Source organism: Mesocricetus auratus, unplaced genomic scaffold, assembly GCF_017639785.1.
Source record: "Mesocricetus auratus isolate SY011 unplaced genomic scaffold, BCM_Maur_2.0 Super-Scaffold_100006, whole genome shotgun sequence".
Taxonomy (NCBI): domain Eukaryota; kingdom Metazoa; phylum Chordata; class Mammalia; order Rodentia; family Cricetidae; genus Mesocricetus; species Mesocricetus auratus.
Window position 1 is genome coordinate 10,004,907 of NW_024429190.1, and position 26,232 is coordinate 10,031,138.

Sequence of the window (26,232 nt, forward strand, 5' to 3'; positions counted from 1 at the left end):
AGTACTGTCCCCTTTACTGCTCCAGCGTGGGCGGGCACTTGGTGTCCTTGCAGTGTCCACTTTTCTTTCCTGGAGGCTTGGTCCACAGGACGGCAGTACACCTTCCTCTGTGGTGGGCCTCCCAGGACACATGTGGCTGCCCAAAAGTCAGGTGAGGATCAGTGAGTATGGGCCAGAGCCGTGGCCACTGGCTGCCTTTCAGGACCCGGGCGGGGTGGAGGATGGGAGGAGGGTCCCTGTGGGCTGCATGCCCGGAATCAGTGTGAATGTGGTTCCATAAGGCCACCATGGGATATACACCTGATTCATGGGTCTCATCGTGTCCCCAGAAAGAATGTAGCTCAGCCTGTCTGCTTTCTTGCAGAGTTGGAGACCCCACCAATCCAGGGCCCTCAGTCTCTCCCTTCCCTGGTCATCTTGTCCCAAAGCACCCAGATCCACGGCTTTGGTGCTTTCCCCCTTAGCTCCTCTGCGGGCTCGGTTCGTTTGATCTTTGCCCTGATTCACACTCATCTTTGCCAGTGGCAGACATGATGGATAACTTGTCTTGTTGGGAGGACCTGTCTCTTTCTCTGTGGCAAGGTGCCCTCCAAGGTGCCCTCCAGAGCTGGGGAGGAACACAGCTGCCTGCTCTGTGTGGGTTTCAAGGGTCTACGCACCAAGTTTATCCCATGCCTGTTGACCTTTAGTTCACTGTTTGCTGCCTGGAACCATTGTGTTCCCCCTCGAAACTTCAGCATTTGTCACCAGAGATTAAGGTGTGATTGGTCACACAGTATTGTAGGGGTTTTTAGACCCATATTTTAAGAGCTGGGAGTGTAGCTCAGTGGTAGACACTTTTTGATTTGTGACGTCCTGGATTCCACCCCAGCACCATGGAACATCTTAGAGACAGTGTTTCAAGTGCCCGCTTATTTCATTTTCCTCGAAAGTTTTCACTTACATTGATTTTTTAGCATTTTTATTTAATTATTAATTTTATTTATTTATGTGTCTGTGCACCACTTGTGTGTGCAGGGGTCGGGGGGTAGAAGAGGACATTGGATTCCCCAGAACTGGAGTTACAGACAACTGTGAGCTGCCATGTGGGTGCTGGGAATCAAGTCCAGGACCTCTGGAAGAGCAGCCAGCGCTCCTAACCACTGAGACGTCTCTCCAGCCCTGTGCCATTATTCTTAAAGATTTCCAGAGACACAGCCACATATACCACAGGGACATCCCCCCCCCCACCGTGGTAAAATACACATGAAACAGCATCTTGATTGCTCACAGATGCGGCTCAGTATTTTGTCCACGCCCCCACCCCTCCCTTGAATGCTGACTTCCTGCCCTCCAGCAGCCCTGCCAATCTCCACTCCTCCTCTGCCTATGAGGTTACTCTCCCGAGTACTTCAGAGAGGTGGACAGACGCACACAGAGTGTCATCTCACTCACCCCGTGTCTGCCGCAGTCACTCACGTGGGAGCACGTGTTGGAACCCCCTCCTGAGTCTGTTCCCTGGCCCAAGTAGACACATTTTATGCATCCGTTTGCCCACAGTGGACACCTGGGGTTCGTCCACCATGTGAGTGGCACAGCTTTGAATGTCAGTGTGTAAAGGACGTTTGTACGGACATGATATGTGGTCCCTTCTGCTGGGCATGTGCTAGGAACTGCTGTCTGTTTGGCCTTGGCTGCCTGGCATCTCCGGGATTCAGTCTCCCACCTCTAACCCAGGATCCGAGCGTCCCTCAGAGCCTTCTGTCGTCTCTGTGGAAACCGGTTCTTGCACATGAGACCTATTGCTGGGCTCTCCTGCAGGGTGGGCTGGTGCTTTGCGATTGACATGGACACAGATCTGTATGTAATGTACTATTCTTTAAGAGTAGAACAAGAAGCAGGGCGATGGTGGCGCACGCCTTTAATCCAGCACTCGGGAGGCAGAGGCAGGCGGATCTCTGTGAGTTGGAGGCCAGCCTGGTCTACAGCCAGAGCTGTTTGTTACACAGAGAAACCCTGTCTCAAAAACAAAACAAGAGAGGGGAAATGAGATTGATGAAGTGTAACAGATCCCTAGTCCTCAGAGACTTTAAATGAGACGGGGAGAGGGCAGAGTAGACACACACTGTGGAGCTGTTGCGTTCTGGGTTGGGAAACTGTTCTCAGTGTAGCTGCTGCTCACACAGTGTCCAGCATTCTTGAGACACCCTCCTCAGGCTAGGAATGGCATGTCTCCTCGCCTGTCCTCCATGAGCCAAGACAGCCTTGGCTGTCACTCTGTTCAAAGGTAATTTCAGACCCTCTGGGGTTTGATGCAATTCTTATCTCTGCATGGTGACTTCCCCGCTGTCCCTTCCTGGGCACAGCCACCAGCAGCCTCTGCCAGGAGGATGTGGCAGGCTCTGAGTGAGGTCTTTGGAGGTGGCGGTGTGGCTGCCGCCAGTGGCCTTCTGTGGGGGTTACCGCTGGGCTGCTTCTCCATCAACTCATGGTTTGGGACAGCTTCTTCCTCACTGGGACACATTCAGATGCTCATGTCCCATAGATGTCTCAATGTCACAGGCTGCTACCCAAAGTGATCCCTTCATGCTATCATTCTGTAAGGTCACAGAGGGGAGACTGGCGTTGTTGAGCTGGGCCAGGAAGTCATCATACATGACAGACTGTCTGCACCCTTGTCTCACCCTGGGGTTAGCTGACACCTCTGCTGACATTTCTTCTACACATTGTATGATGGAGCCAGGGCATCCAGGACAGGCCCCGGGGGTGCAGCGCAACTCCCAGATCCTTGGAGCTTAGGTTCTGGGCTGACGTAGTGCTGTGATTTTGAAGTTGTCCCTGCCAGGCCAGTAGCATGGCCTTGACCTGAGAGCCCTCCTCCAGCTGAGCAGCCTGCTCAAAGGAGGGTCCCATTTGGTTGTAGTAAGGGCCCCTCTTTCGGAGCTGGCTTGGTGTCTGCTGCTCTTTGGGACAGCGCCTGGTGCTCAGCTGGCACTTTGCGGACCTTGTGGTAGTAGTGGGTGCCTGGCATGCCAAGCAGACAGGGGTCTAGGCTGAGGATACAAGCCACCCTCTGCAGAGGACCATCAATAACCAAGTGTCCTCCGTGCCTGCTGCACCTTTCTGGCCCTGTCCAGACCAGCATGGACAGATGCCTGGGAGCGATGGACACTCAGTCCCTGACTTCACAGCAGGGAGTGTTGAGAGACTAGAACGGTGCTGCGTGTCCAGGCCCGTTGCTAGGCATCACACAGGTGGCCTGGGTGTCGATGGTCACCTGTGTTTTCTGCACAGGAGTAGGACTGAACTTTGTGACACAGGCCATGTCTGGGACCCATCACAGCCCTCTTTGTAGCCTTCCCCCTACCTTTGTCCCCTCTAAGCAAAACGGGGTGACCTTGTCCTGCCCCCAAGTATCCCAAGCAACAGGGGAGTCCTGAAGGTAGGCACTGGGGAAGGGCCTGAGGACGTGGAGAATCGTCGGCCTTCCTGACGGGCAGGGGCAGGTGAAAGGGCAGCAGGTATGAGGGGCGCAGGGACTTGGGCCACAGCACACGGAGAGGTCCCAGCCCTCCTCTAAAGACTGTCCCGTTGTACCTGCTGAATGATGGGCGGTCCCGATATTTCTAAGGTTTACTTAGGCAGAGATGGCAGCACATTTGGACTCTCGAGACATAGAGAAGATACAGTTCTGTCCTCAAAGTGCCCGCCCTCATGTTTTGGGGACAGAAGAATGTGCTCTGTACCAAATGAAGAGGTGGTTTCCGTCACATAAAGAACACCTAAGGCCTCAATAAGAAAATAGCCAGAACCCAACTTATAAAAGGATGAAGCAGGCAGTGTACACAGTGTAAACAAAGGTTTGTGTTTTGTTTTGTTTTGTTTTTTAGTTTTTCAAGACAAGGTTTCTCTGTGGCTTTGGAGGCTGTCCTGGAACTCACTCTGTAGACCAGGATGGCCTCGAACTCACAGAGATCCGCCTGCCTCTGCCTCCCGAGTGCTGGGATTAAAGGCGTGTGCCACCAACACCCGGCTAAAGGTTTGTGTTTGTAAAACCAAGAAATGAACCGTGAGCCAGCTTCCATCAGGATTCCAGGTCCTCAGTAATCTGATGATAAGTCTCCTTGGCCAGGCTCAGGCTGAGTCTCCTGTGGGTGAGGGCCACGGCTCAGGCCTATAAGCACCAAGCCTGGGGGTGGGTTGGCCTTCGATGTGCCTGAAGGCCTCTTGGTGTGGGCAGTTAAGGAATGTCAAAGATGTGGCTGAGCCAGACAGTGCTAACAATATGGGGAGTCCAACACCGAGCCCCATGACCCTCCTCCCTCTGCTCTCACCCTTCCCCTGACCCTGCCCTTCCTCCACTCCCCTCTTCCTCCTGCCTGCTCCCCCCCACTCCTGCCTGCAGCCTTCTCCTTCTGCGCGTGCATGCGTGCGTGCATGTGTGCCTGCGTGCGTGCCTGCGTGTGTGCGTGCGTGCGTGTGTGTGTGTGTGTGTGTGTGTGTGTCTGTATGTCTGTCTGTCTGTCTGTCTGTCTGTCTGTCTGTCTGTCTGTGTTAGGAGTGTCACAGTCAAGACCTCACCCAGGTGCTCAGCGTAAGGCATGTCTTGCCACACCCTGTCCCCCAGGACCCTGTAGTATCACCTCCTAATGCCCGTGGCTTCTTGTCACTCACGTGCTGATATTTCCCCGTGTGGCCAGTGCATCAGTGCTGCCCTGTGGCTGGCACTTCTGCGTTTGGTTTTTAAAATCCTTCTCTGTCTCTGGATGCTAGAAAAATATTTTTTTTTTTTTGGTTTTTACGAGACAGGGTTTCTCTGTATTGTTTTGGAGGTTGTCCTGGAACTCGCTCTGTAGACCAGGCTGGTCTCGAACTCACAGAGATCCGCCTGCCTCTGCCTCCCAAGTGCTGGGATTAAAGGCATGCACCACCACCGCCCAGCTAGAAAAATATTTTTGTCTCTTATAATTTCATTTTGAGGCAGGCTTTTACTATGTAGCCCAGGCTGGCCTCAAACTCAGAAATTTCATATCTTCTCCCGTCCGGAAAGGAAAAAGGAAATGTTTTCATTGTTGCTGCCAATGATGTTTTGTTTTGTTTTATTGAACAGGCTTCATTTTTAGAGTAACTTTAGGCTTACAAGGGACAGAAAGCATGGGGCTGCCTTCTGTCCCTTACCCACCCTGTATTAGTAACTTTTCTCACTGCTGTGACCACATACTGACAAGAAACTTACAGAGGAAAGGGTTTGCTTGGGTTCCCGGTTTAAGGGGAAAGTCTTACCTGTGCCAGGAAGGCGTGGCAGCGGGAGCCCAGGCATCCAGTCAGGAAACAGAAGACCATCTCAGGACACCCTGAAGTCTCACAGCCAACTCATAAAGCTTTTGCAGTCACCACCTGGGTGGGGACAGAGCGTCAAACGCCTGGGAACCGAGTGGTCAAACACAGGAGCCCATGAGGGTTCTTCATATCCAACCATAACCCTGTATTCTTCTCGTCTGCTTGTATGCGTATGCGTGTTTTGCCTGTGTGTTTGCAGTGCCCGAGGAGGCTGGAGTTGGAGTTACAGGAGGTTGTAAGCCTCTGGATGTGGGTGCTGGGAACCAGACCCTGGACCTGTGTAAGAGCAGCGAGCACTGTTCGCTGCTAAGCCACCTTTTCAGGCCCTGATACGTCATTTTTAACTGAAGTTCACAGTTAACATTAGCGGTCACCTTGGACATTCTTTGGGTTTGGACAGATGGGCAGAGTAATGACAAAAGCACCCACCACTGAGTAGCGTATATTGTCACGGCCCTAAGTGTCCTCTGAGCTCCCTCTATCCATCCCTTTTGCTGTCCCCTAAACCTTAGCAGCCTCTAACTCTTTTCTCCGTACCTGAATCCTCTTCTGGAATGTCAGGACGTGGAGGCCATTGTTGACAAGACCCTCCTTTCTTCACAGGGTCTGGAACTGTGTCTTCTCCTTTCAATGTTGTGTTGGCCATTCTGTTTCTTTTTCTTTCCCACACCGCTTTAGAGAATGTTTGTCTGTGTCCACAAAATATCTCGTTGGGCTTATCTTTCATCTGTAGATGAATCTGGGAAGAGCTGAGTTCACAAACTGAGTCAACCTATGCAAGGTGGTTCAACATCCCTCGGTTATTTTCATCATCCAAATTTCATCTCTTTCCCTATTAGATCTTGTGCGTATTTTGCCAGAGATACACCCACTTACTTTACTTTTTGTGGTGCTGACGTAAATGTTATTATATTTTAGGTTTCAAATTCCAGTTGCTTATGAGACAGCAGTTGATTTTTTAAATACCAACCTAATAGCCTCCAGGCTTTCTGTACCACCTGTGATTAGGTTCTTGTTGGTCGGAGGGGTCGGATGCATCATTTCTAAGCAAAGACGGCCATATTTTCCCCTCCCCACCTCTATGGTCCATTATTTCATTTTCTTTGTCTTACTTGCATTAGCTGGGACTTTCCAGTATGATGGCGGATCATGGGGGCAGGGGAGACATCCTTGCTTTCCTCTGATCTTGTGGGTTGGTATCTAGATTTAAGTATGATAGAAACTATAGTTCTTTGTCAGTACTTTTTATCAAGTTGTGGAGGTTCTACTGCATTCCTGGTTTGCTGAGGGTGCATGTGTATGAATGTGTGTGCTGTGATGAGTGTTGGATTTTATTAAATGCTCTTTTTTGCTGTCTGTATGGTCATATGATTTTTCACCTTTAATTTGTTGGTGGTATGATTATATTGATTTCGAATATGAGCCTACGTTGTATACCAAGGGTGAGTCCCACTGGATTCAGCTTGGAGATCTCTGTTAAGAATGTTTGCATCTAGTTTACGAAAGATCTCCACCACAGATTTCCTTCCTGCAATCTTCACTTAGGTATTAGTGAGATCAGCTGGCTAAAATGGGTAAAGTATTCCTTTTGCTTGGCTTAAATTTAAATTGGTGTGTTTAATAGTAAAAGGAACTCAAGGCAAATGAACTGACAGAAGTTGTCCTTGACGATACAAGATGAAGCTGAGTCTACGGATGACAGGAGGCAGCCTCGAGTCAGTGGCGTCAACATTCTGCTGAAGCACAACCCCTGGTATCTGCCAGTACCCTGCTGCTATGACACATGTCTGAGGCCACCAGTCTATGTAGAGAAGGTTTACTCAGCTCAGCTTTAGGGGTTCAGAGTCAGGCTTGGCCCCTTTGCTTTGGGCCTGTGCGGCTCATGACAGAGGGAGCATGGTGAAGTGAAATTGCTCACCTCATGGCCAGAAACCCTTTTGCTTTTATTTTCTAGAAGAGAATTGGTTCACTTTCCTTTCGTTTGCTTGTTTTATTTTTGAGACAGGGTCTCATTATAGAGCCTTGGCTGGCTTGGAACCCTGTATGTAGGCCAGGTTAGTCATGAACTCAGAGATCCCCCTGCCTCTGCCTCCCGAGTGCTGGGATTAAAGATGTATGCTACCATGTCCAGTTTGTTATACGTTCTTAAATGTCTGATAAGATTCACAAACGAGACCATTAGAGCACGGTCCTTTCTTCTTGGGAAAGCTGTCTGTCACTCACTCCATTTCTCTGAGAGATCCTCTCTCTCTGGCTTTGTTTTTTGAGACAGTCTTCCAATGGAACCCACACTGGCCTTGAACTTGAGATACGTCTTGCCTCAGCCTCCCAAGTGCTAAAACTACAGATATGCGCTACCCCTGTGTGACTTTTGATCTTTTGATGGACTGTGCCCTTCTGGGAGTTGGTCCATCTCGTCTAAGTTTATCAAACTGTGGCCACAGGGCTGGGCACACAGTCTCTACTCTTCCCTTCAGTGTCAGTGGCTCAGCAGGGACGGTCCTGCCCTGGTTTCTGTGGGTGATGTGTCCTCTCTCTTTATCCCACTCACGAGTTCTGTCCTCTTCCCTCTCCTCATCTGGACCTCACACTCTAATGTGACCAGCAGTTTTTCACTGGCATTGATCTTTTCAAAGCTTTTGGCTTTGTTGATTTTCTGTATTGATTTCCTGTCTACAGTCTCACTGATCTCTGCTCTAGTTTTTAGTTTTCTTCTGCTTGCTTTCAATTTCATTCTCCTCCGTGTTTATTTTTATTTATTCCTATGTGTATGGATGTTTTGCCTACGTGTATACATGTGCAACACATGAATACCTAATGCCTACAGCAGTTAGAAGAGGCTTCAGGTACCCTGGAACTGAAGTTAGAGATGGCTGAGCATCACATTTGGGTGCAGGGAATCAAATCTGGGTCCTCTGCAAGAGCAGTGGGTGCTCTAACCACTGAGCCGTCTCCCCCGCCCCTCTTTCTCTTTTCTTGAGGAGAGGGCTCAGGTTACTAATTTGAGATTTTTCTTTTCTAAATATATGCATTTATGATATGAAATTCCCTCTGAGTTGCACTTTGACTGCATTTGGCAGTTTTTAACAAGGTCTACTTTCATTATTTTTATCAAAATAGCTTTAAATTTTTTCCTTCAGTCCTTTTCTTTGATCCTTATAAAATTTAGAAACATGGCATCTAATAACTGTGTCTTAGGATTTTCAAGCTTTCTGTTATTTATTCTAGTTTGACTCCGTCACAGCCCAAGCGCATGCTTTGATTTCTGTTCTTTTAGACTCAAGGTGTGTTTATGGCCCAGCATGGGATCCATCTCAGTGAACATTTCATGGGAACTTGAGAATGGAGGGTAGGCTCTGCTGTTGATGGATAAGTGGTCTATCTCCAGACCTCCTTCATGTCCAGAAGAGTAATGGCTCCTGACTTTGTGTCTGCTGTATCTTTCTATTTCTGTGTGTATGAGTGTGTGCACATACATGTTTCATGTGTGTGCGGGCATCATCCATGGGTGCCTGAGCCAGAGAACAACTCCAGGTGTTTGCTCCTAGGGTGCCACCGGTCTCACGCCGACTTGAAATTCGGCTGCAGGGATGCCGGCTGGCCAGCAAGCCCGGGAACCCCCTCCTCACCTTCCCAGCGCTGTGGTGGTGAGCGTGCCACCACTCCAGAGCTTTTTATGTGGGTTCTTCTATTTGTGCAGCAGCCGTTGCCCCGGGCCCTGGCTCTGTCCTTTTCTGACCCAGACTTCTGCATCCCCAGCTGTGGTGGTGGCTTGTCTAATTGTCCTCACAGCCCCGGCAGTTTCGGTCCGTGCCCACACTGCGGTGGGGTGTGCCCATGTCTAGGAAAGCGGCGCCATCGCTGTGTAACGGCGCATTTATGCCTCACGGTTTCCCTCCCTCTGAAATGCCTGAAGTTAATGTGCTACTCAAGTTTTATTTTGGGGAGTGTATCTTTCTTCACCTTTTTAAAAAAATTGTGGCCAAATGTACATGACATAAAATTTACTGTTCTAACTATTTAGCACATGATCATGTTTTGTGTATGAACATTTGATTTTTATACACATCGCATGTACTGGTTTTTAATTATACAAAAACTCTAAGTAAAAGTACTACTTTCATTTACAGATGAAAATTTATCTCAAGGTCGTATGTATAATAAGGCAGTGACAGAGTCAAGAAATGGACACATGAATAAAATAAAAAATGTCAGTTGTAAGTTATTGATTGGCCCTATATACTATTGTTTTCTCTAATTTATACATCAGTGCATTTATTTATATTGCTATATGACTAATCAAAATGCTTCTTATATTTTATTTTATATCGGTCACAAAAGTTTAACCATTTAAGGTCAGAGTTCAGTCACCCTAAGCACACTCACGTTGTCTTCTGTAACTTTTCATCTGCTCCAGGTGAAACCCTGCGGCCATTTGACTGACACCAGCCCTCCATTCCCCTTCCCTCCATTCTCCTTCCCTCCCCCCGCCCCAGTCACTGCTGTTAGCTACTTTCTGTCCGTGGACTTGCCTATCCAAGTCCTGCATGAGGGGAGTCCTGCAGTGCTCGTCATCTGGGACTGGCTTGCTTCACTTAGTGACTGTCTTTAAAGCGTATGGGTATTGTGTGTGTCAGCCTTTCTCCTTTCTGAGACTGAGTAACCCTCCCTGTGTGGCATGGGCTGCCGATGCTGTTGTGAGTGTGGCGTACCTGCATCTGTTTTAGTCCCTGCTCTCAAGTCTGACCTGCCCTGGAGCTGCCCATGGTATGTTGATCCTGTGTTTAACTGTGTTGAGGAGCTGCAGGTTGTCTTGTCACTTTCCCTCCTCAGATGCCAGAGCGCTAACCCCCTGCCTCCCTGCAGCACTTGTGTTCGGTCTCTAAGGTTTTTATTTGTTTGTTGTTGTTGGTGGTGGTGGTAGTTTTGTTTCTGTAGTAAAAGAGGTCACCAAATGAAGGGGAAGTGGCTGTTGCTACCGGATGCTGAATGCCTCTCAGTATTCTTAATGGCCGCCTGTCTTCTCTGGAGAAATGTCCACTCAAGCACTTTGCTTGTTTTTAGAATTGTGCTTTTGGGTTTTGTTGTTGACTTTAGGAATTTTTCTGTTTTACTCTTATAGGATATATGAATGGCAAACATTTTCTCCAATATTGATTGTAGATTGTCTTTCCACTGTCTTTAGTGTCTCTGTCCATTCCTCGGTCGGTGTTGGTCTCTCTCTCTCTCTCTCTCTCTCTCTCTCTCTCTCTCTCTCTCTCTCTCTCTCTGGGTGTGTGTGTGTTGTCTGTGTGCATGATGTGGGGATTTAGCTCTGCTTCACGCTGCTAGGTTACCCTGAGAGTCACGTCCGATTCCATTCCTGACAGTTTCCTCTGATACTCACAGAGTTTTGTACTTTTGTGAAGTCCAGTTTATGGTTCTTAATGCTTGCCCTTTGGTATCACATCTAAGAGACTGCTGCCACATCTAATGCATGAAGATTTCATCTGTGCTTGACTCTAAGTGTTTTAAAATTGGATCTCTCAAGTGTTAGGCTTTGGACCGTTTGTGCTAATCCTTACTTATGGTAGATAGAGGCCCAGCTTTGTTCTTTCGGTTTTCCCAGCACCATTTGTTCTATAGTGAATGGTTTCAGCATCCTTATTGCAAATTGGGGGACCATACTTCACCCCGCTTGTCTGTGTGTCTGTCTGTCTGTCTGTCTATTCTCACGCCCGCACTGTATCATTTCCATTACCTTGGTGTTGTGATAATGAGTTCTGAAATCAGGAAATGTGAGTCTTTAACTTTGTACAGCTTCCCCTGACCCAAAGATTGTTTTGACTATTTGGTGTCTTACATATGAATTTGGGGATAGATTTTCCTATTTCTGTGGGTGGGGGAGCTAGTGGAATTTTGTTAGGATAATACTGAGTCTATAATCGTCTTGGATGATATATATGTCTTTACTCCTAATCTGTTGGAGTAAACCCACTTTAAAAGTGGGTTTCTTGTACACAGTATATAGTTGAGTCTTGTTTAATACTCCAAGGTTTCTCTGTGTAGCCCTGGCTGTCCTGGAACTCACTCTGTAGACCAGGCTGACCTCTAACCCACAGAGATCTGCCTGCCTCTGCCTCCTAAGTGCTGGGATTAAAGGTGTGCACCACCACCTGGCTAGTGTGGTACCTTTTAAGTGGTGTATTTGATATTGATATCCTTAGGTTAATAGCTATCATATTAGCTACTATTTTCTGTCTCTTTTTTCCCTGTTTCTTTTTTTTCTGTTTGTTGTGACGTAACCGCACATTTTATATGCTAATCTCATTTCTCGTTCTCTTTCTCTCACCCTTGCCCCGTCCTGTCCAGTGTATCAGTGGCCGTTCCTTTTCAGGGCCCTGCAGAGTTTGCAGTGTCCATGCACAGTTGCTCTGTGTCCACTCAACGCCGCACTGTAGAGAATGGACTCAGTAGTGAGTGCATCGTCTTGTGGGCTTCCCTGTGTTGCTCGGTGTCACTACCCAGTAGCTTTAATCACCTGATACACTGTTGTATTGTCGTTGCTATTGTTCAGGAGAAATAAAGTTCTTAAACACACACGGGGGGGGTGTCCACCAGTAAACTTGTCTATCAAGAACATTAAAATTTTCAAAAAGAAAAAAAGAATGGCATAGGTCAGAAACTTGGATCCACAGAAAGAAAAGGAACAAATAAGGGTGATATGAAATAAGCTTTAAATGAATAAATAAGAATACTATTACTTGATCTGATGGATAATAGTTTATTAAAACAATAGCAGCAACAACATATTTGGTGTCTATAGTTAATGGAGAAGTAAGATACACTGGGAGATGAGAGAGAGAGAGAGGGAGAGAGAGGGGAAGAGAGAGAGGGGGAGGGAGAGAGAGAGGGAGAGAGAGGGGAAGAGAGAGAGGGGAGGGAGAGAGAGAGGAGAGAGGGGGAGAAAGGGGGGAGGGAGGGAGAGAGAGGGAGAGAGAGAGGGAGAGAGAGGGGGAGAGAGAGGGGGAGGGAGGGAGAGAGAGGGAGAGAGAGAAGGGGGAGAGAGAGAGAGAGAGGGAGAGAGAGAGAGAGAGAGAGAGAGAGGAAGAGAGGGGGAGAGAGGGGGAGGGAGAGAGAGGGAGAGAGAGGAAGAGAGAGGGGGAGAGAGAGGGGGAGGGAGAGAGAGAGGGAGAGAGAGAGAGGGAGAGAGAGGGGGGAGAGAGGGAGAGAGAGAGAGAGAGAGAGAGAGAGAGGGAGAGAGGGGGAGAGAGAGGGAGAGGGAGAGAGAGAGGGGGAGAGAGAGAGAGAGAGAGGGAGAGAGAGAGAGAGGGAGAGAGAGAGGGAGAGAGAGGGAGGGGGAGAGAGAGAGAGGGGGAGGGAGAGAGAGAGAGGGAGAGAGAGGGAGGGGAGAGAGAGAGAGGGAGAGAGAGAGGGGGGAGGGAGAGAGAGAGAGAGAGAGAGAGAGGGAGAGAGAGGGAGGGGAGAGAGAGAGAGGGGGAGGGAGAGAGAGAGAGAGAGAGGGAGAGAGAGGGAGAGAGAGGGGGGGGGAGAGGGAGAGAGAGGGGGGGAGAGAGGGGGAGGGAGAGAGAGAGAGAGGGGGAGAGAGAGGGGGAGAGAGGGGGAGAGGGAGAGAGAGAGAGAGGGGAGAGGGGGGAGAGAGGGAGAGAGAGAGATGGAACGAGCATGTAGTGCTCATTTGGCCATTACAGACAGGAAGGGAAAGACAAAAGGAAGCAGGAAAAGAGAGAAACTGGTCACTGTGCTAGCCAGTGCTCTTACTCTGCTTTGCTTTTTCTGAACTCCTTAGACTCATGTGGCTTGGAGCCTGCTCAGTCGTCATGCCAATCTTGTGTTGCCTTTTGTTTTCCGTTCCTGCTCACATCGCAGGTCCTGGCCATTGCTCTTCACCTTTGGTTGTATTATTTGCAGTGCTGCTTCTCCAGACCGTGTCCTTTCTTCAGCCCCGCCCCGCCCCGCCCATCCCCACCCAGCCCGATTTGGAGCTCCTGTACAGCATTCTGCATTTCTGCCCATGTCTTTGACATGCAGCCTTTCCCGTTCTTCCTCAGAATTTCCATCTCTCTGATCACATCGCCCATCTGTTTCTGCGTGTATTCCAATCTTCCCATTAGCGCCTGAAACATGTTGATCATGCTTGCTTCCAACTCCCAATCTGCCGGTTCTCACGTCTCCCTGCCGCACGGGAGCCTGCTTGCTCTATGTCCTTCTAGCCGTAGCTTTTGGTTGAGAGATGGGCATAATGTGTTGGATGCAACTCTGGTAAACAGGCCTTCAGCGACCCAGAGATAACATGTCGGGGAGAGGGCTCTGTCATTCCATGCCCAGGTCTCAGTGTCCGCTGTGACCTTCATGCCTGCCTCTCCTTCCCTTCCTTTCCCCTCACACATGCTACAGGGCAGCTAGAAGGGGCTGGGCTGTAGTTAGCCAGCATCCTGGGCAGCAGGCTTTGGTAAGTACTCTGGTTATTTAACATGACTCCGTCCCCCTCCCACTGCCTGAACCCCGGGGAAAGGTCCCCTGACTTCACTGTGGAGCTGGCGGGCCTTGGAGGTTGGACTCACAAAAGGGTGCCTGCCATGACGTGCCGTGCCGTGCTGTGCCGTGCCGTTGAGGCTATCCAGTCCACACTGAGCTTCCAGTGCGCCCCTTCCCTGACTCCCAGAGCCTGAGCTCTGCTGAGCGGTAGTTCTCTGTATCTGCAGTCTGGGTGCAAAGAGGCAAATAGCAGTGTGCCTGTGACCCCAGCTCTCCGTGAAACTAGGAAGAGTTAATGACCTCTAACAGGCCGGGCGTTGGTGGCGCACGCCTTTAATCCCAGCACTGGGGAGGCAGAGGCAGGTGGATCTCTGTGAGTTCAAGGCCAGCCTGGTCTACAGAGTGAGTTCCAGGACAGGTTCCAAAGCCACAGAGAAACCCTGTCTCGAAAAACCAAAAAAAAAAAAAAAAAAAAAAAAGACCTCTAACAGGTTCAGCTTGCTGTGTGAGGAAGGGGGGGCAGTCCCTAAGCTTTTCATGCTGGACCAGAAAATGCCCCCCAGCTTTGCTTTCTGTCATTCTTCAAGCAAAATGCAACACACCAGAACGCAGGCACCTGCCCAGAGCACATTTTACCCGGCCTGCCTGACTCAAAGCCACACTGTCTTACAGTCTTCTTGCTGTCTCTGAGCTCAGAGTGAAGAGTCTTGATCCTCTCCCCTTGACTTCTGCTCCAAGTGTGTCCACTAGGGTAAACGTGCTGCTGAATGCCCTCACTGCCACCTGTGTCTGACCTTGCTGCCACCTGCTGACTCTGTGCTGGGGTGGGGGTAACCACTTCTGTGGTCCAAGGATCGTCATGGTGGAGCCTGGAGAGGCCAGTACCCGTATGCTCACCTTTGGAATTTATTAATATGCCTTATGAGTCTCAGCTGAGTCATGGCTGGGTACCAGGGAGATGAGCAAGCCAGCCTCGTGTGACCTTTTCGACTGGTGTGTGCTTCCTGGTGCATTATGGGGGAGGATTGGGAAGATGGGGATGGGCCAAGATGGGGGGATGATCCCAGATCTTACAGCAGAAAGGGGGACTGGGCAGGTCTGAGTAGCCCGAGACCACCCCATACCCTTGTTCCTATGGCCCCTTACTGTGGAAACACCAGTTGCCAAATCAAGGGCAGATTTCCAAGTCATTCAGTGCCTGAGTGGAGGGAGGAGCAGAGAGCCAGGAGATGGGAGTCACTCGCTGGAAAGCGAGGACCGGCCTGTGGGTCCTTCTAAACCAGAGTCACATGACACACAGCCCACAGTGCCCTCCTAGGACTCCGGGCAGACATTGCTGGTCAGCCACTGTGCATGCGGCAGCTGTGTCCCGGGCTCTATTCCTGCCTCGAAGTTGTCACGTCTACAGCCAATCCTTGGCCTGTTGCTGGGGCAGGAGAGTCAGCAGGCAGTGCTGGTGACTGACAAGCCACCCCATATCCCTGCTTCTGCCCAGGCATGCCCCTCAGCTGTCCATTGCACTGGCAGCAGCCCAGGATGCCTGTGGCCCTGCTCCCACCTCCTGGGCCTGTCCCTGTATGGGAAGCAGACAGAAGCATCCTGTGCCAGCCTGTGACGCTGGGGACTTTGATGGGAATGGGGAGGGTCCAGTCACACCTCAGACAGGCCTGAATGTGAGGGTGCTGGGCAAGAAGAATTCGGGGCAGCTCGCCTGGGTGGGGAGGAGCTCCGAGAGCCTGTTAGACCTCACTGGCCCCAGAACACCACCCCAGCACGTGGGTCTTGCAGTCTTGAGACCCTAGGGTAACCAGACAGTCCAGCTGTGGCAGGGAGAGGTCAGGTCGAGAGGTGCTGCAGCCTGTGAGGCTGAACTCTACTAACACAGGGCTGTGAACACGATAGAGACATCCTTGCACCAACAGTACCCGAACTCACGAGGTGACAGTGACCAGGCTCCTTTCCCAGGCGACAGGCCTGGTCACCGAAAGCTGAGGGTGCCCCCCCTTCAGCTCAACCCTACCCAACTGAGACTGTAGAGAGAGGGTGGGTGTCCTGCTAGGGATTTCTCCACCTAGGATGTGGTCACAGTTCCTCCCAGCTCGTCAGCCCTGGTCCTGGGGGGAGGCCAAGGAATCTGGTGTGTATTTGTGTGTTTTCTGATGGGTAACCACACTCACCCTTCAGGAGCCTCTGCTTGGGCTTCTGCAGGTCACACACAGCTTCCAGCAGGAGTCAGTGTTCGGTCCTCAGAATGTTCAGTTCTCTTGAGACATCCCAATCCTAGTTCCCCTCCCTCCTTTGCTCCCACCCCCCCTCCTCCCCCCAGCCCACCTCCCATCTGTTCCTGGGAGAGGGTAAGGCCTCCCCTAAGAAGTCTACTAAGTCTGTCCCATCATCTGGTTGAGGCAGGGCCAAGGCACCTCTCTTGGAGCCTTTTTTAAATGAAGACTTCTGTAGTCAATAGGTTAAGGGAAAGCTGATCTCCTGGGAGATTCACAGTCCTGAAAAGTCCTACACTGAAAAAAAATGAATGTTCCACCTCACGTACACAACATACAAGCACATGAACACACAAACAAACACAAAATAAACACGACGAAAAATTAAAAACAGGGCTGGGAGTGGTGGTGCACTCCTTTAATCCCAGCATTAGGGAGGCAGAGGCAGGCAGATCTCTAAATTCAAGGCCAGCCTGGTCTACAGAGTTCCAGGACATCCAGGGCGACATAGAGAGACCCTGTCTTGATAAACAAACAAAAAAAGTACATAAATAAAACCTTTTTAAATTAAAAATAAAATAGGGCAGTTTCTTATGCCATTAAGTTAGAATTGGGTCATACCAAAAACCTTACTGGTGTTGTCATGGAAAGATCACACAGACATACATACTGTGTGATCACTCAGGCACAGATTGGGGCAATCCATCTACATACCAAGAAACAGATGCCTCAGTGCAGAGTGGGAGAGAGCTTTGGGGACAGAATGACCAGGGCCTGGCAGTTGGAGCATGGCTGAGTGTTGCTAGGGTCGTAAATTAATGTAAAGCACCCAATGATTGTGCTTTTGGAAATGAACTCTGTGGAAATAATAATCGCTCATGGCAGGCTGTTTAAGAGATAGCAAATTAGAAGCAACCCTTCAGTTACCAGAGAAGTGTTCAGCTGTCAAACGAGGGACACTCTCCACAGCTTAAGAGGAGGCTCTTGTCAAAGTGGGGACCTTGTGTGTGCAGTAACATTCCGTGGAAAAGGCAAACTCCAGGCAAAGCGTTGCTGAGAAAGCCATGCTTGGTGCTTGGAGACCACATGGAGCTTGTGTGCATGCAGACAGAATTCAGGGCTGTCCAAATGCTTGTCAAGCCCAGGGCTCAGAATCTGGGATGTCTGCATGCTGGGCAGGACTGGACAGGCAGCCTGGGGGCTTAGCTAGCCCTCCATCCATCTGTGGGTGGTATGGAAAGCCAGCCCTTCTCTGTGGGCTTTGCTTCTGTCCAGAATGATATCCAGCTGGAATGCTCTCCTCACCTGCTCTAATCCCAGGACCAGTGAAGCAGTGGGGTCCACACTGCAGGTCCCTCACGGGGTGCCCACGCAGCAGGTAATGCTGTTGCAGATGTGTCCGGTGTGTGCGATACTGACAGGGAGCAGGGAAACAGACAAAGCTACTCCTGTGTAGCAAGACGTCTCGTCATGGTGCAGAGCCGCACCTGCAGGTTAACAAGGGCACAGTGACTCCAGTGTGTTCTTAGTGACCTTGGTTACTCTCTCGCAAACACTATGATCATAATTATAATAATGCAAAGGAAGTTCCTGATAGCGATAGGTGGATAGATGGGTTCTGTTCCTGTATTGTTGCTTAGACGTTGAAAAACACATAAAAAAAATCTTGCAGTAACATCAATACTTTGTTCCAAGCAGAGATTAGTGTTTCCAGCAAATTGCTAAGGTCAGTGTTAAAATAGGAGAGGGTTAGGTTTGTTGATGTGTGCACATAGTCCCAGCCTCTCAGGAGGCTGAGTTGGGAGGATAGGCTTGAGACTAGTGGTCTAGAGTCAACCTGGAAAACACCAGGACCCCATCTTATATTAGGATAAATAGATGGACAGATGGATGGACAGACAGACGGACAGATGGATGGGTAGATAGATTTTAGAAAACGCTTCTTCATCTTCACTTAAAAAATTATCTGTTTATTATGTATACAGCGTTTTGTCTGTGTGTGTCCCTGAAGGCCAGAAGAGGGCGCCAGATCTCACTACAGGTGGTTGTGAGCCAGCATGTGGGTGCTGGGAATTGAACTCAGGACCTTTGGAAGAGCAGCCCCTGCTCTGAGCCTTACTTATCTCCAGCCCACTTTTAAGAGCGCCTAATGATCAGAGGGAGGAAGGTATTTTGTTCAGGTTAGTGCACAAATAGCAACTTCAGGATAAATAGCTTGTGAAGGCCTCAGTGTGCCACGACCACACCTTCCGGTTTGCCTTTAAATCCAACATGCTCCATAGAGTCTGCTTGGAGCTGACCAGGTCAGAATATTGGACAAATGGTTGGAGGAGGTTTCAAAACGGTCATTTAGTAATTTACAGCAGGAAATCAAACCATTGCCTGCTCAGCTTATCCTACCTGCTGGGGTAGCCGGTGGTGACCGATGGGGATGTCCTGCTGAGGGGGACCCCCTGTGGAGGTCTGCCCGGGTGTTCTGCTGAGAGCTCAGATGGAGTGGACCTGTCGAGAGGATCTTCTGGGGGTCATCTAGGAGTACCAAGCTTGTTCCTGGGGCATTTCTCTGACCCCGTTGGATCCTTAGATAATGAACCTGGCTGGGAAACATCCATCAGTCAACAGGGCCTGGAGGGTTGAGACTTTGACTTTTATTTAAGGCTCCCAGTTATCTTCCCCCTAAAATGTAGGTGCCCCAGGAATTGCCAGCAACCTTTCTGTGGACAGCAAAGTCCTCGAGTCAGCTCTGAGCTGCCATCGTAGCTGGCTTCCGGGAGGATGTGAAATGCACCCGGCTTCGTTGTCAGGCAACCAAAGGTGTTTGTGGGAGAGGGGCCAAAGTCCTGGTGGCAGGTGTGCTTGTGCAAATAGTTAGCTTCATGGCTCACGCCAGCCGAGACTCAAGACAGGCAGGGAAGCCCAGGGTGGCAAGAAGTGGCCATGAGGCATAGGGGTGCAGAGAAAGGGAATAGAATCAAAGCCTTGAGGGGGTGGCTAAGAACTCCCCCTTGACTCAGCCATTCTGTGACCTGTTGTGGGGGATGCAGGGAACTTGTTCCTTATCTACATGATCCTAGAAGCAGAATCATGGCTGGTGCTTTCTGGGTATTAGACAATGAGGTATAGCATCTGCATGGATCATCTCGTTTCACCTAGACGTGGCCTAGGGGATGATCAGCCATTATCCACTTGGTAGCTGATGTCTCCAGAGGGCATCTGAACAGGGTCTGTGAGGACAAAGTATATCGTTCATTACCAGTGTCTTAATCATACTCCAAGATCTGGGAGCCATGGTAACTCAGTCTTTGCCAGAGTCAAAGTGACTTGATCCTCCCCAGCGGGAATCTTGGTCGAAGTCAGTAACACCTGAGACTACTGGTCTACCACCGCCTCTGAGGACATCAGCTTCAGCCCTGCAGTAGCTGATGTGATGAGGCAGCAGAGGGCAGCATGGACAGCAGGAGAGGTTAGCCCTAAGTTGCAGCTAGCAAGGACTGGTATGGGACAGAGCGGGCCACAGAGTGGAACCCGAAAGGGAGTTCTGACATTGTTCACAGGAACCACAGGTGTCAGCAACAGGCAGCAGGCTACTGGTGTGGACTGGCTGGAGGCATCTCAGAGCAGGTCCTATGGAAATCCTGAAGCCAGATGCTGCCTGTTAAGGGCAGCAGAGTTGGGGATAGCAGGTGTCCAGACTGTCTGTCACAGCCCAGGGATGCCAAGCTGTTGAGAAGGTGGGGCAGATGGGCTTCCTGGAGATGGAGCAAACACTTCCTCTGGTCATCTGTGGTCACCATTCTTTTCCTCTGGTGCCTTTCTCTGGGGCTTGCAAAGGAGACTGCACCCCAGTGATGAAGCAGGTGTGGAGAGCAGTGGCCTCAGGCTGCCCAGCTCCAGGGCTCCAATCCTGCATGGAATTAACTCTCCCCCTTTCTCCCAGGACCTGTTTCTAGGTACTGTTGATCCTATTGTAAATGAGACAGTATTTGGAGCTCTCAGCAAATCAGGGCTCAGAGTATTTTCTTGTTTTAATTAGCTTTATTTGATTTTAAAAGCCCTATAATATGCTTGATGCCCTGGGGCCTTGTGATCGGAACAGGTTATTCAAATCACCTTCTCCTTAGTTCTGAAGCAGGCGGCCCTCACCAGGCATCTCACAGGTGACCTTGGTGTTCAGATGAAGTTCACGCAGTGTCTAGCAGGAGCGTCAGCCTGGACTGTTTTGTGTCCGACTCCCTCTGGATCTTTTTCTGCCCGTGACTCCACTTCTCCTCCTGTTGCCAAGGGTAGGTGGCTGGTTTGGGAGCCAGTAGTTTTTTCCAAGGTGAGTGCTCTCACCTCCCATTCTGCCTGCCCATGTTTCTGAGAATCACAGGTGCTTCAAGCGCCCATTCTCCAGGCTCTGCTTGTTCTGAGTCTGACCACGTGGACTCAGTGTTAGTAGGTGGCCCCCTTTTCCTGGGCCGCTCTAATGAGGTCTGCCTACTACATAGAAGCAGGAACCCCTCCTGATGAACCATTTCGGGCCCCTCCTGCTTCCTACCTCTCTGTCTGGCCACCATTCACCTGCAGCCACTCCTGAACTGCTGGGCTGGACCAGCACCAAGGTCTGGAAGCTCCAACATCCAAAGCACCCGGAGCACTTTCAGTCTGTTCTGACTTCCATGTGACAGACTTGGGGCTGGGCCTAGCTCGGGGCGGGCAGGACACAGGCCTGTCTGTGGAGAGCCTCAGTGGAGAAGGGCAGAAATGGGCAGATAATTGGTCGTAAGAAGGTGGAGAAACTAAGGCCCACTGCTGTAGATGACAAGCAGGAAGGTTGAAAGTCTAAGGTCTATGTGGACTCTGGGAAAAATGAAGCTGGGAAAGGGATGAGTTGGGATAATCCAGGAAGAGTTAGGAGAGAGGAGCTGGGGTATGTATGATAAAAATGCATTGTGTACATCTATGGAGTTCTCAAAAGAATAAAATAAAATATATAAAAAATAAGTATTTTTCCTTCCCAATTTTAAAAATGGAGAAGCAAAATCATAATATAATGACAGATGCTTAATTTAAAAAAATCAAGGTCTGCTTGAGCAATTGGTGACAGTGTTGTCTTTAAAAAGATAAAAAGGGGGTTAGATGGTAGAATACTTCCTGGTATAAAGGAAGCCCTAGGTATTAGGGAGTATGGGGTGGGGTGGGGGACGGAAACAGACTGAGGGGAGATACTCAGGGGAGACTAGGTTGTTTGAATCGGGTCTTGAAGGATATATATGAGTTAGCCTGAGGCAGGGACGGTGTCACGGTCTAGACCAAGGATCTTTGTCCGTATCGTTTCCCAGTAATTATTAATTGGGGTGACAGGTGCTGTGAGTGCTGAGGGGGACAGCAGTGATACTGGTCTCCTTGCCCTTGACGATGTCCCAGGTGTCAGGGCCCCCACCTGTGTGATGCCTGCTAAACATGCCTGTGGCTACTCGCGGGGCCTCCTTGGCAGTGACATCTGGCAGGTGGCAGTCACTGGGGAAGGGGCGGGCAGTCTGCGGTCCCCATGCCTGCAGTGGTCTGGAGGATGGCTTCAAGGGAGGGAGGGGGGCTCCAAGGCATCGAGCACAGCACCGGCCACAGTCACCCGGGACCGCCTTCTCCCAGTAGGGAGTTGCTGGAATGGGGTCTCCTGCCTACCGGGGTCTCCTTCACCACTTGCTGCTCCTACTGAGAACTTACTGGCTGCCTGGCTCCCCACCTCACAGCCTCATCCCTGGTTCTCTCTCCCCTGGGCAGCTGTCCAGGCCTGGCTGCTTCCTTCCCTGCTGGGTGCCTAGACCTAACCCTGAGCTGACAGCAGAGCCTTCTGCGGAGGGAAAGCGGGCATCTGGACTGGGCAGGCAGCCTGTAGACTGTCCACCTGCCACACTCTTCTTGGTAGTTTCGTGTCTGGACACCCTCGTGCTGCAGGGGAGCTGTGGCTCGCAGACGCTCATGTCCTTCCCCGAGTCTGGCCAGCAGCCAGGAGCCAGCTCTGCTGGTAAGAGGGTGTGTGGAGGGCTTCCCGACTGACACTGTGTCTGACACCCCAGAGTTGCGGTTCGGCCCCCTGTGAGGGGCTGGCCTGGACCTTACAGGACATGCTTTGGCGCAGCCAGGCTGCAGGCGTTGCGCTCCCAGGTCCCGAGCAGGGGGAAGCTGAGGGAGCACAGCAGACGGGGCTGGCTGGAGCAGAGAGAGCCGCTCTGTGGGGCCTGCTGCTTCACTGTATAGATGGGGACACTGAGGCTCGCCTGTGAGACCGGGAAGTGACAGGAGGAAGCCAGCCAGCGCAGACACAGCAGCTGTGGAGGACAATTGTTCAGGGTGGGGTACAGTTCAGAGGTGGAGCACGTCCCTACAGCATGCAGGGCTCTGGGTTCCACCCAACATAGCCAAAAACAAAACAAAAGAAGAAACTGGGAGAAAAAAATAACACCAATGACTTTCTTTACGTTTTCCTTACAAAGGGCTATTTTGAGACTGAAACTCGCACATAAGCGGGAAAACGGGACAAGAAGCTAGTGATTGAACGCATGCCACGCCTGCCGCCCCCAGCCCCGAGCGGCCCTCGCCCTGTCCGAAGGGCCACGGCAGCTAGGCCATGGGCCAGCCTGGGTGAGACCTTGTCTCAGCCCCGGAATTGAAGGCTGTGGAGTGTGACTCCTGGCCATAGTGGCCCGAGTCACTCAGGAGCCAGACGGAGAGCAGTTACTTCTTTTTCCCCAGGAGTGAATCTCAAAGGACTGTACCAAAAAGAAACAGTGGTGGTCACTGTCTGGGATGTGTTCTGAGGAGAGTGTCTTAGGGGCACAGAGACAGATGTGCTTGGCCTGGTTCAGCTTGCTCCCTCCTGGGCTGCAGGTCTCTGTGGGTCAGCCTTGTGGGAAGTATTCAGAGCCTCTCCCGATGCTGCTGCCACTTTGACACACACCCACGAGTTCCAGGACTTTCTTATTGTGACCCACCCTGAACCTTCATGTCCTCTTCCGTGACACAGGGACAGTGGCGCATCCCGGGGGTCCTTGGCTCCTGCTCTGCAGCTGAGCATTATAATGCCACTCTTACACCTCCCGTGAGTCCTCATGTGCGGCTGCACCAGTTCCTAGTTCAGTGCCCTGCAGCTGGCCTGGCCTCCCCTCTGAGGGACAGGCCAGGGTATCGTGAACTTCAGGGTGCCTCTCATTTCAGCCGACTGATGGATCAGGACCTGGGTGCTGTACAGGAATGGAGTGGCGAACCTCCTCAAAGCATGGCTGGTGTTCCTCCTCACAGGGTCCCCCCCAAGAGTGTTTGTCTGACCCTGCCCTGCCGGTGCCAAGTGGGACTGGGGGGGTCACAGGCTTCCTTTGATCACTGGCCATGTGTCTAAGGCCTAGCAGTGACTAGGTTCCAAGTGTCTTTGAGAGATTAATTGGTTCTCTCTCTCTCTCTCTCTCTCTCTCTCTCTCTCTCTCTCTCTCTCTCTCTCTCTCTCTCTCTCTCTCTCTCTCTCTCTCTCTCTCTCTCTCCCTCTCTCCCTGCATCCTCTCCAGGGGAGCTTTCTCTGTGGTCCGACGCTGTGTCAAGCTCTGTACCGGCCATGAATATGCAGCGAAGATCATTAATACCAAGAAGCTGTCAGCCAGAGGTAGGATCCCTCAGGGGTTGCCTATCGGGACTGTGGTGAGGGGACCAGGAATGCCAAGGCCTTCACGACGGCTCTGGCTGAGTGGGTGTGGGAGGAATTTGCCTTCAGACCCATCACAACTCTCATTCTCCAATGTGGGGGTTGCCGTGTAGCCCTTCTGAGTTCTCCTTCTCAGACCTGCTGGGTCTCTGTTCCAAACCTGAAGAGACAAGTTCTCATGCTGGCGAGGCGGCACTGGGGACTAGGTGGTACTTTCCCAAAAACTATGGCCAGGAGAAGCCGCGACCCGAAGCTGTGGGTGGTAACAGCAGGGCTGATGTCTCGCTGCTGGGGAAGCCTGTCCCTGGATCACCTTGGGTATCCCGATGGCTTCTCAACTGCGTCTTCTGATCAGGGTGTGGCATTGCCTGCTCCAGGGAGGCCTCTGCAGGTGTTCAAGGAAGGATGTTTTTGGTGCTGGCTGGGCGAGTCACCCAGGCAGAGCGGAGGCCCGGGCAGGGGGTGGGGTGGGCTGTAGGGCACATCATTTCAGGCAGGTTATCAAAAGCCACTCTGTGATTTCCTGGGGATGGGGTACAGAGTTAGCGGGGGTGGCGGGTGGGTGGCTGCCAATGTGGGATGATGACATTGCCACGTCACCCTCTCTCCCACACCCTCCTCCTCCTGTCCTCGACGCTCAGCTTGAGTGAGCTTCCAGACTGAAATCTGAGCTATCCGAGGGCTGAGGAGCCCTGACCTCTCTCAGGAAGATACTGTGGGGCTGAATTAGGCCACAGGCAGGGTCTCCTATGGTGGGCATGTTGACGGTGTGGACCCCTTGCTGACAGCAGATTCAGTCTACAGTTTACAGTCTGACAGCCCATGATCACGTAGCTGATTGCTCACCGACAATTGATCAGCACACCTGTAAGCATGTCTGAGCACCTGCTGTATACCACACCGTCAGGGCTCTCACATGTGTTTCCTCTTGGAAGCAGTCTCTGAGCTTAAGATAGGGATCTTCGAGACCCCGGGTGATTCTGTACCAGCTGTACACAGTGTGGAGCCCTCCATGCTCAGGGTGAGCCCAGGCCTGGTGCGAGATCTGCTCCCGTGGCTTCCAAAGCAATCCCCGAAGCCTGCGCACTCCCTGCTGGTGAGAAAGCCAAGGGAGAAGGTTCATGACTCAGGGCCTGTTAGGTGTGTGCACACACGTGTGGCTGTGTGTCTCCGTGCGGCGTGAATGTGCGGGTCTGTGTTTTCATGTGCCACACTGGTGGTAATAGTGTTGGAGTTAGCTCCCACAGAGGGCTGGCTGTGTACACCGTGCCAAAACTGCGGACTCTTCTGTGCCCCCGACACAGTGAGCGTTGGTTTGCACACAGGTGTGAAGCATTTTTGGCCGCCTCGTAAGGCAGGTGGAACACAGACCTCATGTACCCAGGAGATCCCTGGGCACCTTTTGTGATCGCCCCACTTCCTGTTGTCACCATCCCTAGACTTCCCCAGCTTTTGCCACACTGGTGTTTGTCCCACCCGTGCCTCTCGCTGCCACGAGGGCTGCCTGGCGCTCGGGTGTCAGGGAGACAGGTTGCTGCCCTTTTGAACAGAGACCGCTCTTCTCCAGCTGCGTGCTAGTCCTGGCCACGCCGGCAGACCCAGTGGAGCCTTGGCCGAGACAGTTGCTCAGCAAAAGCCACATGAGTTACGTTCCGCAAAGCGTGCTTCTTTCCTGGTCAATTTAATTGTCTAAAAACCCCACCCTGATGTATTAACTTAAGCAGCTAGAGTCCGTAATGCTTCGTGTCTCTTTTTGCCTCTCCATCTACCTCTGAGAGATAGTAACTATCCCTCATCCCTCCTCAGTCCTCACCGGGGCCCTCAGAATCCCTGCTGACCTAGACCTTGGCCCCATCCCAAGGAAGTGCAGACAGCCCAAGCCCCACCTGGCCTGCTGACTTCTGCAGGCTGTGTGACCCACAGGGCCACTGGCTGGGCACCTCCCTTCACAGCTGGAGAGCGTGTGTCACCTCCCCACTGCCAGGAGCCTGGCACTGCTGCTGGCCCGTTTCAGGCCACCTCACCCGTCGACCGATTCTGTCCCCTTCACATTTGATCTTGCCTGTGCGCCTGTACAAGACCCTGGTATGTCGTCTACACAGACCCTCACCCATCCTGCAGACTCGCCCCACACGCTGGGTGGGGCTGGGGATGGGTTCCTGGGCGGCCACTCAGAGACTCCGCCAGGAGTGGGGCTGAATGTCAGTGACGGCCCAAATACACGGTCCCGTTGCTGTCCTGCTGCAATCAGGCCCATGGTAGAAACAGGCTTGAGCATTTGATGACATCAAGGAAGTGTGACGGCGCCTCTTCTGCTGGGTGGGGTGGATGCTGAAGCATCCCGTGCAGGATGCTGAGTAGTCTAGGGTCTGAGGCACATGCCGGCAAGACCCACCGAGAGCTGATGTTTGAGAAAACGTTCCATGTTAAAAGTTCATCATGAGGGAAAAAAAAGCTCAAGAAAACGTCAGGGCTGGGCAGTGAGCAACGCAGCCAGGGTCCGCCTGCTGTCCTGAGGGCAGAATATCCCTGGGTACA

The 26,232-nt window shown here is 51.4% G+C and overlaps 1 protein-coding gene and 1 long non-coding RNA gene across 14 annotated transcripts in view; one reads left to right on the top strand and one right to left on the bottom strand.

Moving 5' to 3' along the window:
• Camk2b (calcium/calmodulin dependent protein kinase II beta) overlaps positions 1-26,232 on the top strand; it is an 89,324-nt gene that overhangs the window by 13,120 nt on the left and 49,972 nt on the right. For all 13 annotated transcript variants that reach the window (XM_040746723.1, XM_040746724.1, XM_040746725.1 and 10 more), the window contains exon 2: positions 23,561-23,655. In XM_040746723.1, coding sequence (XP_040602657.1) covers positions 23,561-23,655 — 95 coding nt within the window. The remainder of the gene's footprint in view (positions 1-23,560; positions 23,656-26,232) is intronic.
• LOC121140758 lies at positions 16,503-18,776 on the bottom strand. Its single transcript, XR_005877664.1, has 3 exons — positions 18,727-18,776; positions 18,417-18,609; positions 16,503-17,503 (listed from the first exon to the last, which is right to left on the bottom strand). It is a non-coding gene; the product is annotated as an uncharacterized LOC121140758 (long non-coding RNA).